The 19,102-nt window shown below is 51.4% G+C and overlaps 1 protein-coding gene across 3 annotated transcripts in view; it reads right to left on the reverse strand.

Moving 5' to 3' along the window:
* Nucleotides 1-2,360: 2,360 nt before the first annotated feature.
* The window catches only part of ECE2 (endothelin converting enzyme 2), a 32,120-nt gene continuing 15,378 nt past the window's right edge, over nucleotides 2,361-19,102 (reverse strand). The window contains exons 1-19 of one of the 3 annotated variants that reach the window (XM_019463364.2): nucleotides 16,332-16,536; nucleotides 15,958-16,044; nucleotides 15,475-15,610; nucleotides 15,055-15,270; nucleotides 14,463-14,587; nucleotides 14,224-14,370; nucleotides 13,996-14,061; nucleotides 9,946-10,134; nucleotides 9,080-9,222; nucleotides 8,584-8,698; nucleotides 7,083-7,193; nucleotides 5,864-5,962; nucleotides 5,684-5,761; nucleotides 5,070-5,173; nucleotides 4,768-4,878; nucleotides 4,575-4,642; nucleotides 4,222-4,412; nucleotides 4,009-4,104; nucleotides 2,361-3,290 (exon numbers count right to left, since the gene is read on the reverse strand). In XM_019463364.2, the coding sequence (XP_019318909.1) occupies nucleotides 3,114-3,290; nucleotides 4,009-4,104; nucleotides 4,222-4,412; nucleotides 4,575-4,642; nucleotides 4,768-4,878; nucleotides 5,070-5,173; nucleotides 5,684-5,761; nucleotides 5,864-5,962; nucleotides 7,083-7,193; nucleotides 8,584-8,698; nucleotides 9,080-9,222; nucleotides 9,946-10,134; nucleotides 13,996-14,061; nucleotides 14,224-14,370; nucleotides 14,463-14,587; nucleotides 15,055-15,270; nucleotides 15,475-15,610; nucleotides 15,958-16,044; nucleotides 16,332-16,370 (2,298 nt within the window). In that variant the 5' untranslated portion in view covers nucleotides 16,371-16,536 and the 3' untranslated portion in view covers nucleotides 2,361-3,113. Of the gene's footprint in view, nucleotides 3,291-4,008; nucleotides 4,105-4,221; nucleotides 4,413-4,574; nucleotides 4,643-4,767; nucleotides 4,879-5,069; nucleotides 5,174-5,683; nucleotides 5,762-5,863; nucleotides 5,963-7,082; nucleotides 7,194-8,583; nucleotides 8,699-9,079; nucleotides 9,223-9,945; nucleotides 10,135-13,995; nucleotides 14,062-14,223; nucleotides 14,371-14,462; nucleotides 14,588-15,054; nucleotides 15,271-15,474; nucleotides 15,611-15,957; nucleotides 16,045-16,331; nucleotides 16,537-19,102 lie in introns of those variants that run through there. The other 2 variants (XM_019463367.2, XM_019463365.2) reach the window with 2 other exon arrangements.

Consider the following 19,102-nt stretch of genomic DNA (forward strand, 5'->3'; position numbering starts at 1 on the left):
GGCCTAGCACCTTACCAACAACTGTTCTCATGTGTCCACCTGGGAGCAGTATACTTTATTTCCCCTTCCGCCTTAACACATCAGAGCATATCACAGATGCATATTCATCAATTTGTCAGGGCCACTAAGGGTGAAGATTACATCTGTTACCTGATGTTCACCTTGCCTTGCCTCTGGAACCAAGCACCTGCAGAGTGTTCAACAAACAGGTGCTACCTGGCTTAATTTCAACTCAACATGTGTTTAGGTTCCCTGCAGCTGCCTGGTTGTCTCATATGCCTGGCCCAGGGTAGCTAGATGGCATGGAAATGCACCTGCTGGTGATGGTCTGACACAGAAGTGCAGTGACATTGACCAGAAGACAGATGTTTACGCATGAGTCTAAACTCAGTCACGACCTAGAAGACTAAATGGTGGTGATTAAGAGCATCTGAGCTCCGAGTCTGACTTTAATGCAATCTGTCTTATCCGACGTTGGAAATTACCTAATTTTTTCCTTAGTTTCTCCACTCGTAAAATAGAGACAATTACAGAACCTTCTTATAAGTTGTTGTGGGAATTTAATGAGATGATTTTAAAGTACTTAGAACCAGCTTAGCAAAATAGGGACTTAGTAAATGAAAGCTGACCTTTGGCCTTTTTGCACATATGGAGCTTCACTGCCACAGTGGCCCACTAGTCAGCATCCTAAAGTGGCCTCTGAAATCAGATGTAAAGGGAAGAGCTGCCAACCCTCTCTCCTCACCCATTATGATCTCTGACATTATAGATCTCATTCTCTGTGCAACACCCAAACTTCACATGTTACTTCCTAATATTTCTGAATATTTGCTAAGCCCATGAATTCACTGCTTAAAACACTAATACTGAACTGGTCCCCACAGATCATCTCATCCAACCCACTGTTTTACAGACTGCTAAGGAAACTGAGCCCTGAAGCAGGCATGAGCCATGCCTAGTGTCACACAGCTAAGAAGTGGCAGAGCTGGAACCAGAACCAGGTCTCCAGGCATGATGGCCCTCTTCTCTCCAGTACACTTTGCTGTCTCTCCCAGAGTCCTGCTTTCAGAGGCTCAGCCATGTTTTCCCTTGGTCTTAGAGATCCTGAGGCCACCGTCTTCCTTTCTGAGCAGGCAGCACCTCCAAGTAACATGACAGGGGCCCACATACAGCTCTTTATGGGGACAGGACACAGACTGTGGGGCACATGTGCCAATACCCAGGGATCAGGGCCTCAGCAGTAATCCCTGCCAGAGCTTCACTTACCCTTCCAAACTCAACAGACACACCTCTGTTTAGACTTTGGAGAGCACTGAGTTTTAAAGGCAACTGTGATGATTCTTTCCACTGTCTTGCTCTGGTTCTCATTTTTCAGACAAAGAAACTGGGGCTCGTGGAGGTTAGAGGGAACAAGCTCAAGCTCCTACAGCTTTCCAAGCTTCAATTTCAATCCAGGCCTCTTTAACGGTAGTGAAGTACTGAGGGTTAGATCTGTAAAATGGAAACTGGAGCACTTATAAAATATGGTTGCTATGGGGATCAGATGAGCTCATGAAGGTGAAATCACCAGTAGAACAACCTGAGGGAAGGAACCATCTTCATCTTTGCGTCGCCCATGCCTGGCACACCGTGGGTAACAAATGTGCTTTAAAAAAATAATAAACCCATGAATGCATAAATTAATAAGTGAATGAATAAAAAAATGAGGCACTTAGCAGAGGTGCCTGGAACACAAGAGGTATTCAGTAAATGCTCTTTTTCCCCTCCCTTGCTCAGGAGGGTGGCAGCCAGACCCACGGTCTCTGCCTAACTCTTGGTAGGCCTTGATGGGGGTGTGTGGTGGGTAAGTGACTCTCAGGAGTACTGAGGCTATGGAGAAATGCATGTCTTCTTGGCCATAAGCAGAAACAGTGTTCTGAGCTCCAGGGAATGGCATGCTACCTTGGCCAGGGCTTTCCTCCACTGTAGGGTAAGGGCCACCCATCTTCCAAGCTGACCTTGGCCCAGTAGTTACCCAGACTCAGTGTTAGGCCTGGCTGGATGCACCAGTGGAGGGCAGTGGCATATCTTTCCAGTGATGAAGATATGACCACCAGAGAAAGTACTCCACCCGGCCAAACTCAACTTCATTCCATTCTTTCATCCTGACTCTCTTTCTCTGTCTTCTTGGGGGCTTCATATTTCCGTCCCCTGTGTCTGGCGACTGAGTAAATGAGTATCTAGAAGCGTGCCTGGCATATAGAAGGTGCTTGATAAATGTTGGTGGAATGAGTAAATGAATAAATGAAAACAGGACTGAAGGAAGAGACAGGCTGACTGATGTCTGTCTATTTATTTGCACAGGGTCCTACAGGGCCAAGACCCCTCCCTCCCCACCCTCTCCCCTGTAAAAATAAACTCTATCTTTCTCTCTCCCTGTTCTATCTGCTTTTCTGCTTGGGCCAGGGAAGATAGTCATCCCCTAAGACTTGTGCCCCAAGACACAGGAACCAGCATCCCCTATACATACACACCACACATACTTCCCCTGAGCCCAGGGAAACCAGGATGCAGCAGGAGGGCTTGTAAAGGCCCTCAGGCTTCCACTAAGAGCTGAGTACAGTTGGTCTGTCAATGAGGGTTGGCAGGAGTATTGGGAGCAGCAGCATGAGGAACATGGGGTGGGGGACAGCCCCTGAGGGGGAGCTGAAAGGAGCTGAATCCACTCCCAAGTGGACACTGAGTGAGCCTCTGGGAGAAGCATGGGAGGCACACCACCCCAGACCCTGTGTGGTCAGAGTACAGCAGGCACAGCAGGTCCCAAGGCCACCAAGTCAAGTGATCTTAAGACCAGAAGAGGCAGACTCCTTCCTGCGGGAACTGGTGCCCCCCACCCAGGCCTCTTCCAGGCAGGGTGACATGGAAGGATGTCACAGTGAATGGTGGGGGCTCCGCTGGAGGCAGGGGTACCCCCAAAGCAGAGGCACAATGTGGTGTTTGAGGGAGGACCGGGACTCAAGTCACCTGTGGTGAGGAGCTGGCATTTGACCTCTCTAAACCTGGAGCGAACATCCTTGCCCGGCGAGCTGCCCCAGGCCCTGGCAACAGCCAGCCAATTCTCCCCAATCCCACGTCTACCACACCTCACACAGCTGCCCTGGGTTCATGGGAGAGCCGACAGGGCAGCCGAAGTGCCACAGGAAGTCACGGGAGTTGGAGAGAGTACCCAGCACGCGGAAGCGGGCAGGGCTGTGGGGGTCGGTCACCAGCCCCTCGTGAGAGCTCTCGGGTGTGCGGACTGAGCACCACACCTGCAGGCCAGGACAGACACGGGGACATATGGTGTCTAGTGCGGGCAGGGCCACAGACTTGGCTGCAGCCGAGCCATCCCAGGGACGCAAACCACCACTACCCCCAGCCTCTCTGCTCAAGAGGTCTCCAGACCACACCCAGCATCTCAGCTATAACCCCTTGCTATCAGCACCAAAGGAAGGAAGCATGCCCTCCCTCCCAAACTCCTTGAAGGCCTTTCAGAGGTGCCCTGGACAGTGGGTTGCCCAGATTGGATGCATCCGAGTGGAAGAAGCGTGGACCCCAGAGGCTGCCTGCCAGAGTGCAAAGTACCTTCAGGAGACCCTGAGCAAGGAGACTTGCTCTGCCATTTCCTTTATTCCTGGGTAGCCCTGGATGAGCCACTTTGTCCCCAAGCTTCAGCTGCCTCCTCCACAGCCACCTCACAGGAACGTGGCAGGGATCAATCCTGCTCCCTACCCGCCGCCCCTCAAGCAGGACAGCCTCGCCCTTTGAGATCTGCAAAAGCCTGAAGAGTTCTCCTTCCTCAGGCCTCTCTGCATGCTTTCACAAGCCCCAGCTGAGAAGCTCTGGGCACCAGGCCTTCCCAGACCACCTTCCATACCCCAACTTCAGCCCTATTTCCCAGTCCCTTTCCTGCATGCCCCAGACTTCTAATGACATGCCCAGGAGGGAGCGGGAGAGGGGCAGGCCCCAGGCCTCCTAGGAGGGCAATACCTGGGCAAATCCCACAAAGAAGAGCTGGTGATTGGTGAGCCCCACAGCTGGCAACTGCTGCTCCTCCCCGTGCTTTCTCAGCCACGCTTTGTAAGCCTGGGGTCAGGCACAGGACGGGCAAGGCCATCAGGGGTAGCCCACCACCTCCACCCGCTGCCCATGTCCCCCAGGGTGGGTGAGCCTCAGCCACCAGAGGCCCACCAGGCCACTCACGTTATAGGCAGCCTTAAGTCCCCCGTTGTCAGCGATGTTCTCCCCCAGCGTCTGGCGGCCGTTGAGCCTCTCCCCATTGACCTGGTACTGGCTGTACTGCTCCTCCATGCAGGCCGTGTGATTCCGGAAGGCTGCCAGTGACTCATTCTGCCACCAGGGACGCAGGTTCCCTTCCTTGTCATATTCGCGCCCTGAGAAGAAATAACCTTTGCACCACACCAAGACCAGAGCAGCCTTCCACCAGCCCTAGTCCACAGACTCCAGGGTCCGTGTGGCCTGCTCCCAATATCCCAAGGCCTCACAAGAACCACCAGGAATTCTAGGCTGGAGGGGGCAACTCTGTGGGCCTCTACCTTGGTCATCAAAGGCATGTGTCAACTCATGGCCCATCACCACGCCGATGCCACCAAAGTTCAGGGCCCTGGTAGGTGAGGAATGCTGCATGAGGACATGGTAGGGGAACTTCTGGATCCCACCTCCAGCCCTGCGCTCAGCTCATCCGCAGGCCCAAGCCCCAGGACCCAGCCCCTCCTGCCTCAGACACACTTGGGGTGGTTCCGGGTGTAGAAGGGGGCCTGCAGGATGCCAGCAGGGAAGACGATCTCATTCTTGGTTGGAAGGTAGTAGGCATTCACCGTCTGGGGCGTCATGCTCCACCTGGGAGAGCAAAAGGGAGAGGCTGAGGCTCCTGACTCTCCTGATGCCCCTCCCAGCCCAGCAGCCTTGACCTATCTCCTGCAAAGACCTTGCGCCTCTGGTTGAAATGTCTTGCCACCCCCTTCCCCAGCCCTGGAAATCTCCCCTACCTCTCCTGCTGCCCCAAGCGTCTACAGCCCCCCCATTCTCACTGGTCCCGGCTGGGAGGCTTGCGGAGCTGGTCAGCCATCACCTTAGCAGAGAAATTGTACAAATTCAACATGTTCTGGAAAAAGGAATCTTCAGAGACTTCATACTGTGGGAGTGGTGAGAAGCAGAAAGCAAGCAAGACAACATGTTGGAGAAGATAATAGTCCCAGTTTGGCTACTAATTAGCACCTCTCTAAGCCTCTGTTTCCTCAACTGCAAAGTAAGAGCAAAATATTTAAGAAATAAGAATCACCAATATTTACATACTACCTCCTTCTATTCTCACAACAACCCTATGAGGTAGGTACTGCTAGGGTCCCCATTTTACAAATGAAGACACTGAGGCCCAGAGAAGTTACATAACTCGTTCAAGGTTACCCAGTTAGGTAGAAGTAGAAACAGGATTTGCGAACACTGCGTTCCACCCATCCCTGGCCTGTGGCCTGGCACAGAGCCAGCATTTGAACAATGTCAGTTGCCCATACTTGCCTCTGAAAGGAACCAAAATCCACCTCCTTCCCTCCCAGTGTTTGAGCCCCAATTACTGAGCCAAGAATAGAGCCCCCACCCCCGCTCCCCTAGATGAAATTCAGCACTGGTGAGCAGAAGTACTCACCCCGTCATAAACATCATCCAGCTCTTTGGGCTCCAGGATGAAGTCCGGGAAACCAATCATATCATAGATGGCATCTGCCTGAAGAGACTAGGTTAGGGTTTCCCTCCCCAGTCTCCCTCCAAAAAACTGTGTCCTCCATTCCCACCTGAAGATGGCGCCCCAACCCTTGCTACGGCTCACTTTCTCCTTGGCTGCCCGGCGGGTTTTCTCATCCATCCAAACCAGCTGCCCCAGGGCCTCCTCGAAGGCACTCCGGATCTCGCTGATCATCCCCTCAGCCTGCGAGGGAGCAGGCACAAGTCGGCTTCCACTCACACTGATGCGTTCTTTCTCCCTGTCCACCCTAGTGTCCCATCCCTGTCCTTCCAGGGGAGTGCCCAGACTCTCGAAATAAGGCTGAGCATCTTGGGAAGATGAAAAGGAAACACTATTTGTGAAGGTGCTGAGATGGTGGGTGGCTCTTTTTCTCATTGATCAAGAATTTTAACTGACAATAAGTTAACTGAAGAAATATAATTTAATACAGTACACTGATTTTTATCTGAAAATGAAAGGAAGGCATTAAGAGCAGAAAATTTGGGAAATTAAGGGCATCCAGGTGGCTCAGTTGGTTAAGTGGCCAACTCTTGATCTTGGCTCAGGTCATGATCTCATGGTTCGTGGGATCGAGCCCTGCATCGGGCTCTGTGCTGACAGCATGAAGCCCACTTGGGATTCTCTCTCTCCCTCTCTCACTACCCCTCCCTACATGCGTGTACGTTCTCTAAATAAATAAAGAAAACTTAAAAAAGAAAAAGAAAAAAGAAAATTTGGGAAATTGAGAAAAGTTGAAGAAGAATATAGACCACTTATAACCCCATCACTCAGAGATAAGCCCTCTTAACTTTTGATTATATACTTTGAATGTCTTTCCCTGCCCAGGTATACATATATAACACAGAATTATATTGTGTAACATACATATATTTTGTAAGCTACTTCTTTTCACTTAACACTATATCATGAGCTTTAAGGCTGCCTCACAACCCACTCTAACCACAATCTTTCTTCCAGTCCCCTATGATTAGACATTTAAGTTGTTTTCATTTTCACCTATTATAAACCACCCTGCAATAAACAGTCTTGTAGATAATACTTTAAGCACATTCATTATCATCTCCTAATAAATAATAAGTATTATTTTTCTAACTGGAGAGGCAACATAAACTCATTGCAGAACATTTGGAAAATACAGAGAACTTTAAAGGACAAAAAGAACCCCTCAATCCCACCACCAAAATACTGTCCATTTATTGATGAATTTCCTTTCAGTTTTTCACCCCCTCTATGTACACACATGAACGAACAGTGAATTTTAACTAAAACAAGGGGTATTATTGGAAGGACCTTGAAGACTCACAATTTCCTTGCTTTGCCGGTCAAACGTGGCCTTCACAAAGAGGGAGCCCAAAGCGAAGCCAAGTGCGTCATCCGTGTTGGAGATACAGGTCTGCCACCTTGGTGTGCAGGACTGTAAGGGACAAAGAGCCAGGCCTCCCAGAGATGGCTATGCTCTCCGTCTGGGCTGCTCTCCTCTCTGTCTCTGGGGCCAGCCCTCTCAGCTCTGAACAATGAAAGCCTGGGTTTGGGGAGCTGCCGTCTCTCCCTCAGACTCCGGGGAAAATAAAGGGCAGAATGGAAAAATGTGCCAACCCCAGCAGCAAAACTGCAGGAGGAACATGTGTGCTGCCTACTCCGTGCTCAGTACTCTCCTCCTCTTAAGTTTCTAAGAGGCCCACTGGGGTCCAGAAGTTTCTTTGCTCATATCGCAGCCTTATATCCAGTCAGTCCCTCATGCAAGAAACCTGCAAAAGTCACCAGACTCCTCCATCCCCCACCCCTACATTCAATCCATCACCAAGGCTACCACTTCTACTTCTTAGTCATCTCCCCTGTCCACCCCATTGCCACTTCCCTGCCCTACAACACTCTCACCTCCAGCCCAAGATTGCAGTCACTTCCTAACTAGACACTCTGATTTCATTCTCATCCCTCTCCCCCTCCCGTGACACTCCCCTCCATCTTCCATTTAGCTTCCAGAAAGACTACCCGATACACAAATCTAACTGGGTTATTCTTCTGCTTAAAATCATCCCATGGTTGCCCATTACTGAAAGAATTGAGGCCTGACTTTTTTTTTTTTTTTTAGGCGTGACTTCTTAATGGAACATTCAGGTCCCTTCAGGGACTGCCCCAGGCCCACCTCACCCCCCTCAGCCTCTCAGCTGCCCCGTTTGCAAGCTCATACCAGAGCACATGCAAACCCACAATGCTCCTTGCCTCTAGGAATTTACACATGCTATTCTTTCTGACCAGAGTGCCCTTTTCCCTTGCTCCTTTGGTGAACTACCTCAAACGTCACCTCTTCATAAAAGTCTTTCCTAATGCTGCCTCCTCCCCCAGGTAGAATGTACTATCCCTTCCTCTGTTCTATAGCACAAAGTTCTTTCACACAGTGTGAGCACTTACCACCCCAAAATACCATGTTTGGTTACGTGTCCATTTTCCCCACTTAATGGGGTATCTTGAAACTAAGAACTGCATTTATTTATCTTTTTAACCATCATCATCAAAGCTGAATGCCTCTACGTACCATGTACCGGGTAGGTGCTTCACTTACATTAACTCAGTCCTCAAGACAACCCTACAAGGTACTCCTGCTTCACACACCAGCAAATGGAGAGTCAGAGAGGCTGGGTGACATGCCCAAGGTCCCATAGGCTAAAAAACGGAGGAGTTGGGATTGACACCCAAGTCATCTTGATTCCTACTCCTGTGCTCCATACTATACCATGAGGCAAATGGTGCCTGACAGTCAGCTAGGCTGGACTGGAAGGTGGGGACAGAGTCAGAAAGCCCACCTTCTTGGTGCCATAGAGGGTCTCCAGCAGCTTCTCTTGTGCAGACTCAAAGCGGTGGTCCAGGCTCGAGGTTGTCTTCTGCACCAGGTTCCAAATCAGGTAATTGTTCAGGACACTGGCATCCAGAGCAGACATAAGGGAAGGGCAGGTGGGGTACCATTTTCACCCCCAATCTGCTCCATGAATGTGCAGGCAACGGAAGTCCTGAGAGGCATATGCAGGAGCTGTCCCAGAATCTCTCTCTCTCCCCTGGGACCACACACCTGCCTGCAGAAGTCAGTTTGGAGAAGGTGTGGGAATAAAGAGCACAAATGGGCCCCCTGAAGCCTCACCCGATGGGAATAGCCTGCAGACATTCTCTTTTGATGTTTGGAAGGTCCAGGACCTTGTCAAATGCTGCTCTGTGTCTGGCTGTGACAGTCCCCCATGCCCAGTCCCTGCCTGGACCTGCATGGAGCTCTGAGTCCCACCTCCCACACTCTGGGCTCCCCCCAACCTTGGCTCTGTGTGGTTGATGAGCTCTGACACCTGCTGCAAATAATCCTTCCCATACACCACCACGGGCTCAGAGTCACCCAGCTCCAGCGGTGACAGCAAGAAAGATAGAAACTCCAGCCAGTCCATGGAGGGTGCCAGGGCCTACAAGCAAAAAAAAAAAAAAAAAAAAAAAAAAAAAAAAAAAAAAAAAAAAATCTAAAGCCTCCTTGCCTACACTCCTGGCTTCCAGCAGACCCCTGCCCCACTGATATGCTGGAGCCTGGGAGCCCTTCTCATTACCATGGCAACATCTATTAGCTGCTTGGTAGCCCCTTCCTATAATAAACCCTTTTCCAGGCCTGAGCACTCCTCAGTCTGGGAGCCCAATCAGTTATTATACAAGAAAAAGCACTCTATGTAATACTCAGCGGGGGCATAGATATTCAAATATTTTCATAACCATCGATAAAATACCACCCAGAGTCCCTACATAACTGGTCTCTCCTTCCAGAACCCTCCCCTCCCCCATCCAAAATCTCCATAATCCAACTAAAGTGTTGATTCCTGGCAACTAAAGGAGATGCTTCCAAATTTCTTCTGATTGTTTTGTGGACATCTTGTACAAATTGTTATAGATTTTTAATATAATCCCTCTATGCATCCCCAGGCAACATGAAGGAGGACCAAGAGATGTCCTAGTGAGAGGTGGCCTAAAATGGACACCACTTTTCTTTCCAGGATAGTAACAGTGCAGCTGGGAAGCTCACAGAAGCGAGCAAATGAGGAACCGATTGGCTGCCTCAGAAAGATGACAGGAAGGGAAGCTGGGAGGTCTGCCCCAGGGCCTGGCCCCTCCCAGCTGTCTCTGTTCCTCCCAGGCCCCACCTGCAGCTCCGCAATGCTCATCTTATGATAGATCTTCTCCTCATCCCGCCGCTGGTCCTGGGGTACTGTGATGTTGGCCAGTTGAATCTCCAGCTCCAGCACCTGTCGCATCTGCTCCCGTGTAGAGGCTGGCCGTCCACCCAGCAGCATCCCCAGCTCCTCCATGTAGTCCAGGTAGGCAGTAAGCACCTGTCAAGGCCCTGAGTCATCCTCAGAGCCCAGCAACAGGTCCTGCGCAAGGCTGAGAGGGCCTGTTCTGGCCCCCACCTCTGTTTACCATCTCTTCTGCGGATTCTCCTCACAGAAGCTTTCTTGGACGATCCTGTTTTATTTCTGTCATACTGCTTACCAGTACCTGCTAGGATCTTGTTTATTTATTTGCACGCTTGTTGATCAGTTATTTCCCAAATGAGAAGGTTAGTGCAGGAGAGCACTGTTCCAAGTTACAGCAACTTAGTCACCCTTCTACCCCTAGGGCCTAGAATGGGGCCTACCACTGAACAAGTGCCCTGTAAATATTCATCCAGTAGATAGACATGCTTCCCACACTGCTCTGCCTTCTTATTTCCTAAAACCCTTCTATTTTTCCAGCACATCAGTGACCACATGTCTTCACTTAACAACTGAGTGGACCCCATGGGGAATTTAGTCACAGTAGCTTTAATGGCCTTCCGTCTCCCATCCAGCCAGGCCTCAACCTTGCTGCTTTCTCAGCTCCCCTCTAGTCTCTAAGGGGGAGAAAAGAGCAGAAAAGAAATACATATGACCACATGTAAACACACGTATCAGACTCTGCTAGGGTTCTATAAGTGATGTGTCCTTTTTCCCCTCTCACTGCAGCTCCATATAGTGGGTATTAGTTCCATTTTCCAGACGGGGAAACAAGCTTGGGAAGGTTACATGACTTGACTCATATCACAAACTAGCAGATGGCAGAATCCAAATGTGGCTCAGGCCTGACGGTTCCAGGGCCGGTGCCCCAGCACTACCCAGGCCCAGGAGGCACTTGTGTTGCTTCAGCCCCTGCTGGCACTTGAGCTGAATGAGGTAGGGACTATTTTCTCTCTTCTCCACTGTAGTCTTAGGCTCTAGCCCAGCATCTGGCACATAGTAGGTGTTCAATAAATATTTGTTGAATGAAAGGATGAGAACCTGCAAACAGACCCTCAGCACCACTCAGCACCAACTCCCTGTGGCCCTCCTCCCAGGGCCACTCCTCACTCCGGCCCTGAAGCCCCACCCTGAGCTCCCTTAATCACCAAAGGCCGTCTCCTCTTCCACTCTATTGAAAAGTTTTAAAATCCATTAAATATCCATTTAATATCCATTCCCTGCACCTCAAAATTTCTTTCTCCCACCTCTCCTCTCCCTTGCTGCTGATGTCAGAGGAAGAGATTTGAGGACCAGTCCCAGTCATCCCAGGTCCTGAGGGGAATGGTTGACTCAACCAGTCACCCTGACTATGCCCTGCCCCTACCCACCTCACTTACCCCTTTCTCACCCTACCTTTAGCTGAAGATTTACCCTGAGACTTTCCTGAACCCTGATTTACTCCTAAGTTTTTATCCTATGTGAACCTTTTATGCTACAGCTTCCACTAGATGCTGGCACAGACTTCCTACTCGAGACAATCCAGCAACACACTGAGAGCCAAACTGAAGCTTTCTCCTGCCAGTTCCTGGTTGTTGTGGTTCTCTCCTGAATTCTCAAAATTCTCTCCTCTCCTGACTCAGGTGATGTCAAACCACATATCTGTTCATGCCACTCCCAATGTGGTATTTTAAAAATGTATATTAAATTATTTTGAGGGACAGAGAGAGAGAGAGAGAGAGAGAGAGAGAACATGAGCAAGGGAGAGGCAGAGAGAGAGGGAGAGAGGGAATATCCAAGCAGGCTCCATGCTGCAGCACAAAGCCCAACATGGGGTTTAATCCCACGAACCGTGAGATCATGACCTGAGCCGAAACCAAGAGTCTGACACCCAACTGACTGAGCCACCCAGATGCCCTGCCAGTCTCAGTTTTGATGAGTTTCCTTTTCTATTTCTTTTGGAATAAGTGCTAAATCTGACCCACAGGGGTCATGCACAATATGAATCTACATACCTGTCCAGAAGGCCTTGGCCCACTCCCCTCCTACCCCTCTCTGGTCCATCAATAGGTTATATGCCTCCCCACCTCACAGCCTTTGCATAAGCTTTTCCCTTTGCCTAAACCCTCTCCTTTCACTGCAGCCTGCTGTTACCCTAGGACTAGGCTGGTTCCCTGTGACGCTCAGTCTCAGAACACTATGCTTCTCCTCTGTGACAGTCCCAGCAACTTCACACAGGAGAACTGTGCACTGAGCCATTTCCTGTCTCCTCCCCCACCTAGAGGCCAAAGGCAATGTCTTGCTGACCACATGCCAGGAGGAGGGTCTGCCTGAGGAATGCTCAGTGTTTGAAAACCAATGAAGGGACAAATGACTCTAGCAGTTGTTTTACTCCACAGCAGTCTACCTCACTGGCTGTCTTTCTCCCACTGCCCTTAAAATACAGGGATATTCTTCTTTCCCTTCTGTATTCTACCTCTGCCCCTCACTTCTCCTAGGCCTTTGTGTAGGTTTTTAAGGAGATGGCCCTGAAGTCCTCGGCTCCCTCCAGCCTCATCCTGTCTCCAGGACTCCACCCAGCTTCCACAGCTGCCTGCTGACCTTTCCATCTAGACATCTAGACATTGTCTGGATCCTTCACAACCACACATCTAAAACAAGTCGTTCCCACTCTCTGAGTGTCTGTATAAGCTTGCATCCCCCCTCCCCAAACAAGCACCATAGGAGGTAAATGCTATGATCCTCACTTTACAGATGAATAAACAACTTCCAAGAGAATTTAATCAACTTGCACCAAGCCGCAGGGCTGGGATTAAAATCGAGGTCTGACCTCAAAGTCTGCCCTTTTTCTGTGATGTAACACTGTCTCCTTTTCCCCAACGTGCCCTGATCGTTCTTCTTACAGGCACCCCTGGTTCTCCAAGGACCGCTCCATTCCACCATCACTCAGGCTTATAGACTCATCTGTCTTTATCTCTTCCTCTTTCTACTCCTTTCTCCAAACACCCAGCCACCAGCAACTCATGATTTCCACTAGGTCATGTCTCTTGCATCCTGCCCTTCTTAACATTCCCTCTGCCACTGGCCACATCAGGGCCCTTACAGACTCAGAGCCTGGAGTGCAACTGACTCTTAACTCATCTCCAGGCTCCCTCTCTTGCATCTACTTGTCACACCTCAGCCAGACTGGCTTCCCAAAGCACTGCTCACTGTGTTGCTCCCTTCCTGCTCTGGAGCATGCAACAGCTCTCGGAGACCTATACAATGAACCCAGTGTGGCATTCCAGGTCCCCTCTGTAACTAGTTCCTACCCACCTGTCCAGCCCCTCATCTGCTCTGAGCTCCACATTTTGCCAAGCTGGACCCCTTCTCATGGTCCAAAAATGCCTTAGCCTTTCCTTCTTCAAGACTTTGTTTAAACTATTCTCATTACCCAGCATGCCCTCGCCCACTCTTAGATATTCTACAGGGCCCGGCTCAAACGCAATCTCTTTGGAAAGCTCTGACTACCTGAATCTCTCCTGAGGCCTAGAGACCCTCTTTTGAACCTGTTCTTAGCTATCTAGGTCCATAAAGCCATCTACATTGAAAGCTTTGTGTGACAGTGGCTCTGGAGGTACATCTCAGAATTCCCCCATTGCACCTGGCACATAGTAGAGGCCTATAAAATGTTTCCCTAGAAGAATAAAGGGGAGGAAGGAAAGAAGGGAAGAGGGAAGGGAAGGGAAAAAAAAAAAGAGGGTGGGAAAGAGAGGAGGGAGGGAAGGAAGGATGGAAGGGAGGAAGGAAAAAACTGAGGGAAGAGTGAAGGGAGGAAGACGGAAGGAAGGGTAGTTGGCTCACTAGGTGACAGGACAGGTTCACCTTCCCCACTATGACCCTTGGCAAAGGGGAAAGTAAACAGGAATCAGCCCAGCTCAACAGAGGGGTGGGGTTGGGTGTTCTGGGGATGCTCCTTACTTTCTCATTGGCGGTCCTGTTTAGGTAGTAATCTCGAGAGGGGAGAAAGAGCCCAGATTGGTCCACCTGCAATAGCAAATGAAGGGAGTAAGCCTTCCCCACACACATACCTGGACTCTTGTGCAGGGGTGGGGGGTGGGGCCACCCCAGCCTGCCTGTCATAGGGAAGGGGAGTCTGGGTCAGTCAATGGTCCATCAGTCCCTCTCAACCCTTCTCCAGAATGGTACCTGGATAACATTGCTGTTAGAACTCTTGGAGTCGGCACTGACATAGACAGTGAAGAAGGGGGTGGCTCTGTAGGTCCCTGCTACTGCCTTCAGCACTTCCATGAAGTTATCCTGGTCCCAGGACCCCGTGATGTTCCAACCACCAATCTGGGTAGAGACCATAATGGAAACTATGGCACAGAGGCCCCCAAAGCTTATCCTCTCCCAGGACCTATCCTGACCTCCCCCAGTGGTCCTGCCTTGTCAATGAGGTCTCGCAGCGGCTGGGCTCCCAGCTCCTCAATGCGCTCCACCTGCAGACAGGATAGGTAGAAGCGCTGTGTCTTCCGCTCCGCTTCGCTGCTTGAATTGAAGGTGGTGTTTTCTGTGGGGTAGATCACATTTTTCTGTGGGGTGGTTGACAGCTATGCTATCTAGTGAGAGGGGTCCTGGGCCCTTGCTTGGTCCCTCTCCCTGCCTTGTTAAGGGGCAGTCCTCCTAATGTAGACTCAGGAAGACCATCTGAAACCGCCAAGCGTGACTTCTTCTCCCCTGTCCATGGAAACCCTCAAAGATCTCTAAGCTCCACAGACTCCCTCGTGCCTGCCACACCTCAACAGTGATCCAAGCAGAGTGAAGAGAAGAGTCCTTTCGTTATAGTCAGAGATCTGTCCCCTCAAAGCCATCTCCACCTCTCAGGAACCCCCTGCTCTCTGCATCCCCTACCCAGGAATGTTTGCAGTCACCCACTTAGTCATTCAGTCATGGACCTTTATTGAGTACCTAAATGCGAAACCCTGTTCCAGGCATGAGTTGTACTTGGCACAATGCCTCCCTGACAGCCCCACTCACCAAGCAGGTGTTTCAGTATGGCCTGGTTCTGGTCCCAGAGGCTGTTGAAGGTGTTCCAGCGAGAACGCCCATCGGGCAGGGGATTTCTCTGAATCCAGCCTCCACAGGAAAACTGGTAAAAGTCCTCACAGGGACTCACACTACGGTCCAGAGACTCCAGGATTTTTCCAGCCACTCGAATGCAAGCCTCTGTGAGGCAGGTGCTGTGGGATGGGTCTGTGGCAGGGGACATGGTGGGGGGAAAGGGGGCTGTTGGTGGGTCTGAGAAAACAATGCTTTGGGGAAAGCCATGACAGCAAGAAGGTTGGGAGGAGAGAGAAAAGTTGGGGGAAGACTGGCCCCAACCAGAGAAAAACTTAGGGGTCCTTGAGCCAGAGCCCCCACACCAAGAGGGCTGGTGACAGGTGTGGGCCCACCTACCTCTGTGGTACTGGACCCCCAGGGCCACGAAGCAGCCCAGAAGCAGTGCACCCAGCAGTAGAGAGACAGCTGCTAAGACCAGCTCCAGTTGCGTGTGAGAGCCCAAGAGGTCTCTTGTCCTCTTCTGGAATCCCACCTGGGAACACAGGATGACAGTGAGCTACCAAGCTGCAGGTGAGGATCCAAGTTCACAGAAGTCCTCCCAAAGGGTGAAGACACAGCCAGTTTCCAGAGCCACGGAGCAAAGACGCTAAAGGGGTCAACTTTGGGCACAGGGGCAATGAGGCAGTCTGAGTTGAGCCCTGAGCCTGTTTAGTGCAACGTCATGGCTTACAATCGCCTCACCACAGCCCTAGCGCAGAGGCCAGAGATGGAGGGGAGGTGGGGGCAGGTGACCCTCCAGGGCAGCCCAGAGCTCCTGGGTCTGCCAGACGTCCTGTCAGGGCTGGGGCCTGGCGAGAAAGGGAGAACCCCCTTGCCCACCTCCACAGCGTCCGGGGAGGCCCCGCCCTCTACGGGGGTCTCAGGTGCGTCTTCCTCCCGCAGCGTGGTCCGTTTGTACTCCACCATCTGCCAGACAGTCGGGGGCGCCAACCGAAGTCAGGCAGAGAGGGCTCTTTGGCCACGGCCCTGCCCCAGTGCCCCTGGCCTGGCCAGGCCCCCTCCTCTCTGCGGTGAGGGCCCCCTCTCTCCTGCCGGGCTCGCCGGCCTGGGCCCCCCACGCCCGACCCGCGGCCCCCTCTGAGACTCAGCCCTTTCACCGCCAGCCCGAGCCCCTGCCCTGCCGACGCCGCCTGCTCCCTCAGCCTCACCCCCTCCACCCAGGCCTCTCCCCGGAGCCCGGGGCTCCCACTCACGTTGCCGCCACCGCCCAGCTCCTGCAGCGCAACGTTCATGGTGGAGTCGGGGCGGGCGGCACCTTAGGGCTCCCGGCGGCTGGCCCTTGCCCAGGCCTCGGCCTCGGCTCCTGGCCCCCAGCCCTCACCGCCGCCCGCCATCAAGGCCTCTGCCGCAGCCCCTCGCTCCGCCGCTGCCGCCGCCGCCGCCGCCGCCCCCGCCTGCCCGAGCCCCCTCCCGCTGCGGCGCCCCGCCCGAGGTGGGGGTAACGTGGGGGGAGGAGCGTGCCCGCCGCTGCCCGCTGCCCGCCGCCCGCCCTGTGCGCCGGGACCTGGACCTCGCTCGGGTGCCGGCGGCCACCCTCCAGCAACACCAGGACCCCTGTCCTCTTCAGGATCAGCCTACCCCCCTCCTAGCAACACTCTCCTGCCAGCCACCCATAATTTCCATGCCTTTGACCCAGTCTCAACCCCCGGTGATATTTCTTGGCCCAATTCCTCGAACTGCAGGCCCTCCCACCCCCTTTAAACACCTTTGGGAAATTATGCTCTGGGGAGGACCATCTGTCCCCAGCAGTCCACACAGCCCCTCCTCAACCAGCATAGGCAAAGCAGAACATGGGGGTCGACCCACATTCAGAGGGTCCATACAGCATCTACCCAGAGAGCACACAGACCCAGAGTAACACAGGCAGGCACTCAGCCCAACACATGGTCCCTGCACACACACAGTATACACACTGCACACTCACCATGTAGACCTGGATAAGGCACCCAGAGCCAGCACACAAACTACACCGTCCTTCTCTACACACACAGCACACATATACAGCACACACACAAAGTACATGGGCAACACACACACACACACACACACACACACACATAATCCACACTCTGACTCCACTCTTACATGTTGCTTCAAGACTGCACTTTTACTCCCCAAGATAATTGTTGTCATCAGATCATCTCACAAAGGGAGGGTTACAGATGGTGACAAATCGGCAGGGAAAAAAACAGCCATGTACAGATATTTAAAGAAAAGACGTGCTAACACTTCTAACTTAAGGAAAGCAAACCATTTTATTTGGGAGGTTTACAAGGAAAAAAAAAAAAAAACACCAAGCAATATTTAACTGAGAGGCAGTAGTGTGGCATCTACGCATCTGCCATCTGCCTTCCATATTGTCATTCCTTAATCAGGCCTGGCGGTGTTGCAGTCTGCTGCACTGAAGAGTGCCCAGGCTTTTTGCCACAGTTTTTTTTTTTTTTTTAAAGTGCCTCATCCTCGTCCCTCTTCCCCAGCAGAGTTCATGAATTTGACGTGAGAAGACTCAGAATGGGGGCAAATCCATAATCAATTTCTCAACACTCACGTCAGTCCTCAGCTTGCTGCATAAGGTTTTAACATGGGTTGCTCTTGTGGCTGAGAAAGGGTGGCTGATGAATGCATTGGGTTAAGAATGTGGATTGCTTCCTTTGGCATTTCCACCCCCTTCCCTGTCCCCCCCACCCCCACCCAATTGCATGCTCTCAAGTTGGAGACATAGGAGACAGTACAGTGTCATAGGTAGGATGAAGGATTCTGGATTCAGACTCCATGCCCTCACTTGTAAAACTGAAATAAGAGTAGTGCCTATTTCAAAGGACAGTGTCTGGCATATAAAGGGCACTCAATGTGTTAGCTGCTATTTTCGTGTTATTGTTGTTAAAATTCTGCAGGTAGAAATGAGAACTGTAAGGCGGGAGGAAGCCTGTCCTATTTCCCAGGTGTTAGAGTAGGTAGATGGGTTCTAAGTTGTTTAGCGGTTCCCTGTGCAAGAAGCTTTCACATCTAGCCATACTGGGGTCTGCAGCAGCGAGGCCCTGGGATATCCACTCACAACAAGTTTCTGGAGTTATTCATGTTCACTCTGATGCAGCATCGCAGTGGCACTCGCCTCTTCCCCTTGTCACCTACAAGCCTGGATGAAGGGAAACATGTTAGCAGAGGCAGTCTTGGCCCGTGGGAAATTCCACCATGGCATGACTATGTGAGTGTAACCGAAGCTACTATATAAGGGCTTCTGGCAACAGGCTCATTAGAAATAGTCCCATGCCGGGGCGCCTGGGTGGCTCAGTCGGTTGGGCGTCCGACTTCGGCTCAGGCCATGATCTCGCGGTCCGTGAGTTCGAGCCCTGCGTCAGGCTCTGTGCTGATAGCTCAGAGCCTGGAGCCTGTTTCGGATTCTGTATCTCCCACTCTCTCTGCCCCTCCCCCGTTCATGCTCTGTCTCTCTCTGTCTCAAAAATAAATAAATGTTAAAAAAAAAAAAGAAAAGAAATAGTCCCATGCCTACTGCAATGCCAAAATAGAAATAGCAAGCCTATATAACACTTTAGTATACTCCAGCCACTGTTCTAGGTGCTTTACCTCTATGTACTCGTTTGCCCTTATGGCACTTATGAAGCCATTTTACAGATGAGCAGACTGAGGCATAGAAAGGCTGAGAGTCACACAACTCATAAGTAGCAGAGCTGGGATTTAAACCCAAGAAGTCTGGCTCCTTTCTGGAGAGCACTTTGGCAACATGAATCGAAAGGAGGTTATACTTCCTTCCAGCATTAGTTGCTTGTCTTCTGCCACATTTTCTCTGAAAGGGCTAGGGGAAACACATCAGTTTTCAAGCCGGACAGATCTGAACTCAAATCTGGGCTCAATGCTTTATCAGCTGTATCATCTTTATCAAGTGACTTGAAAGCTCTGACCCTTAATTTTCTTTATCTGTAAAATGGGAACAATCGTCAGTGTC

This window comes from Panthera pardus, unplaced genomic scaffold (genome assembly GCF_024362965.1).
Source record: "Panthera pardus isolate Hobbes unplaced genomic scaffold, ASM2436296v1 HiC_scaffold_16, whole genome shotgun sequence".
Lineage (NCBI taxonomy): Eukaryota > Metazoa > Chordata > Mammalia > Carnivora > Felidae > Panthera > Panthera pardus.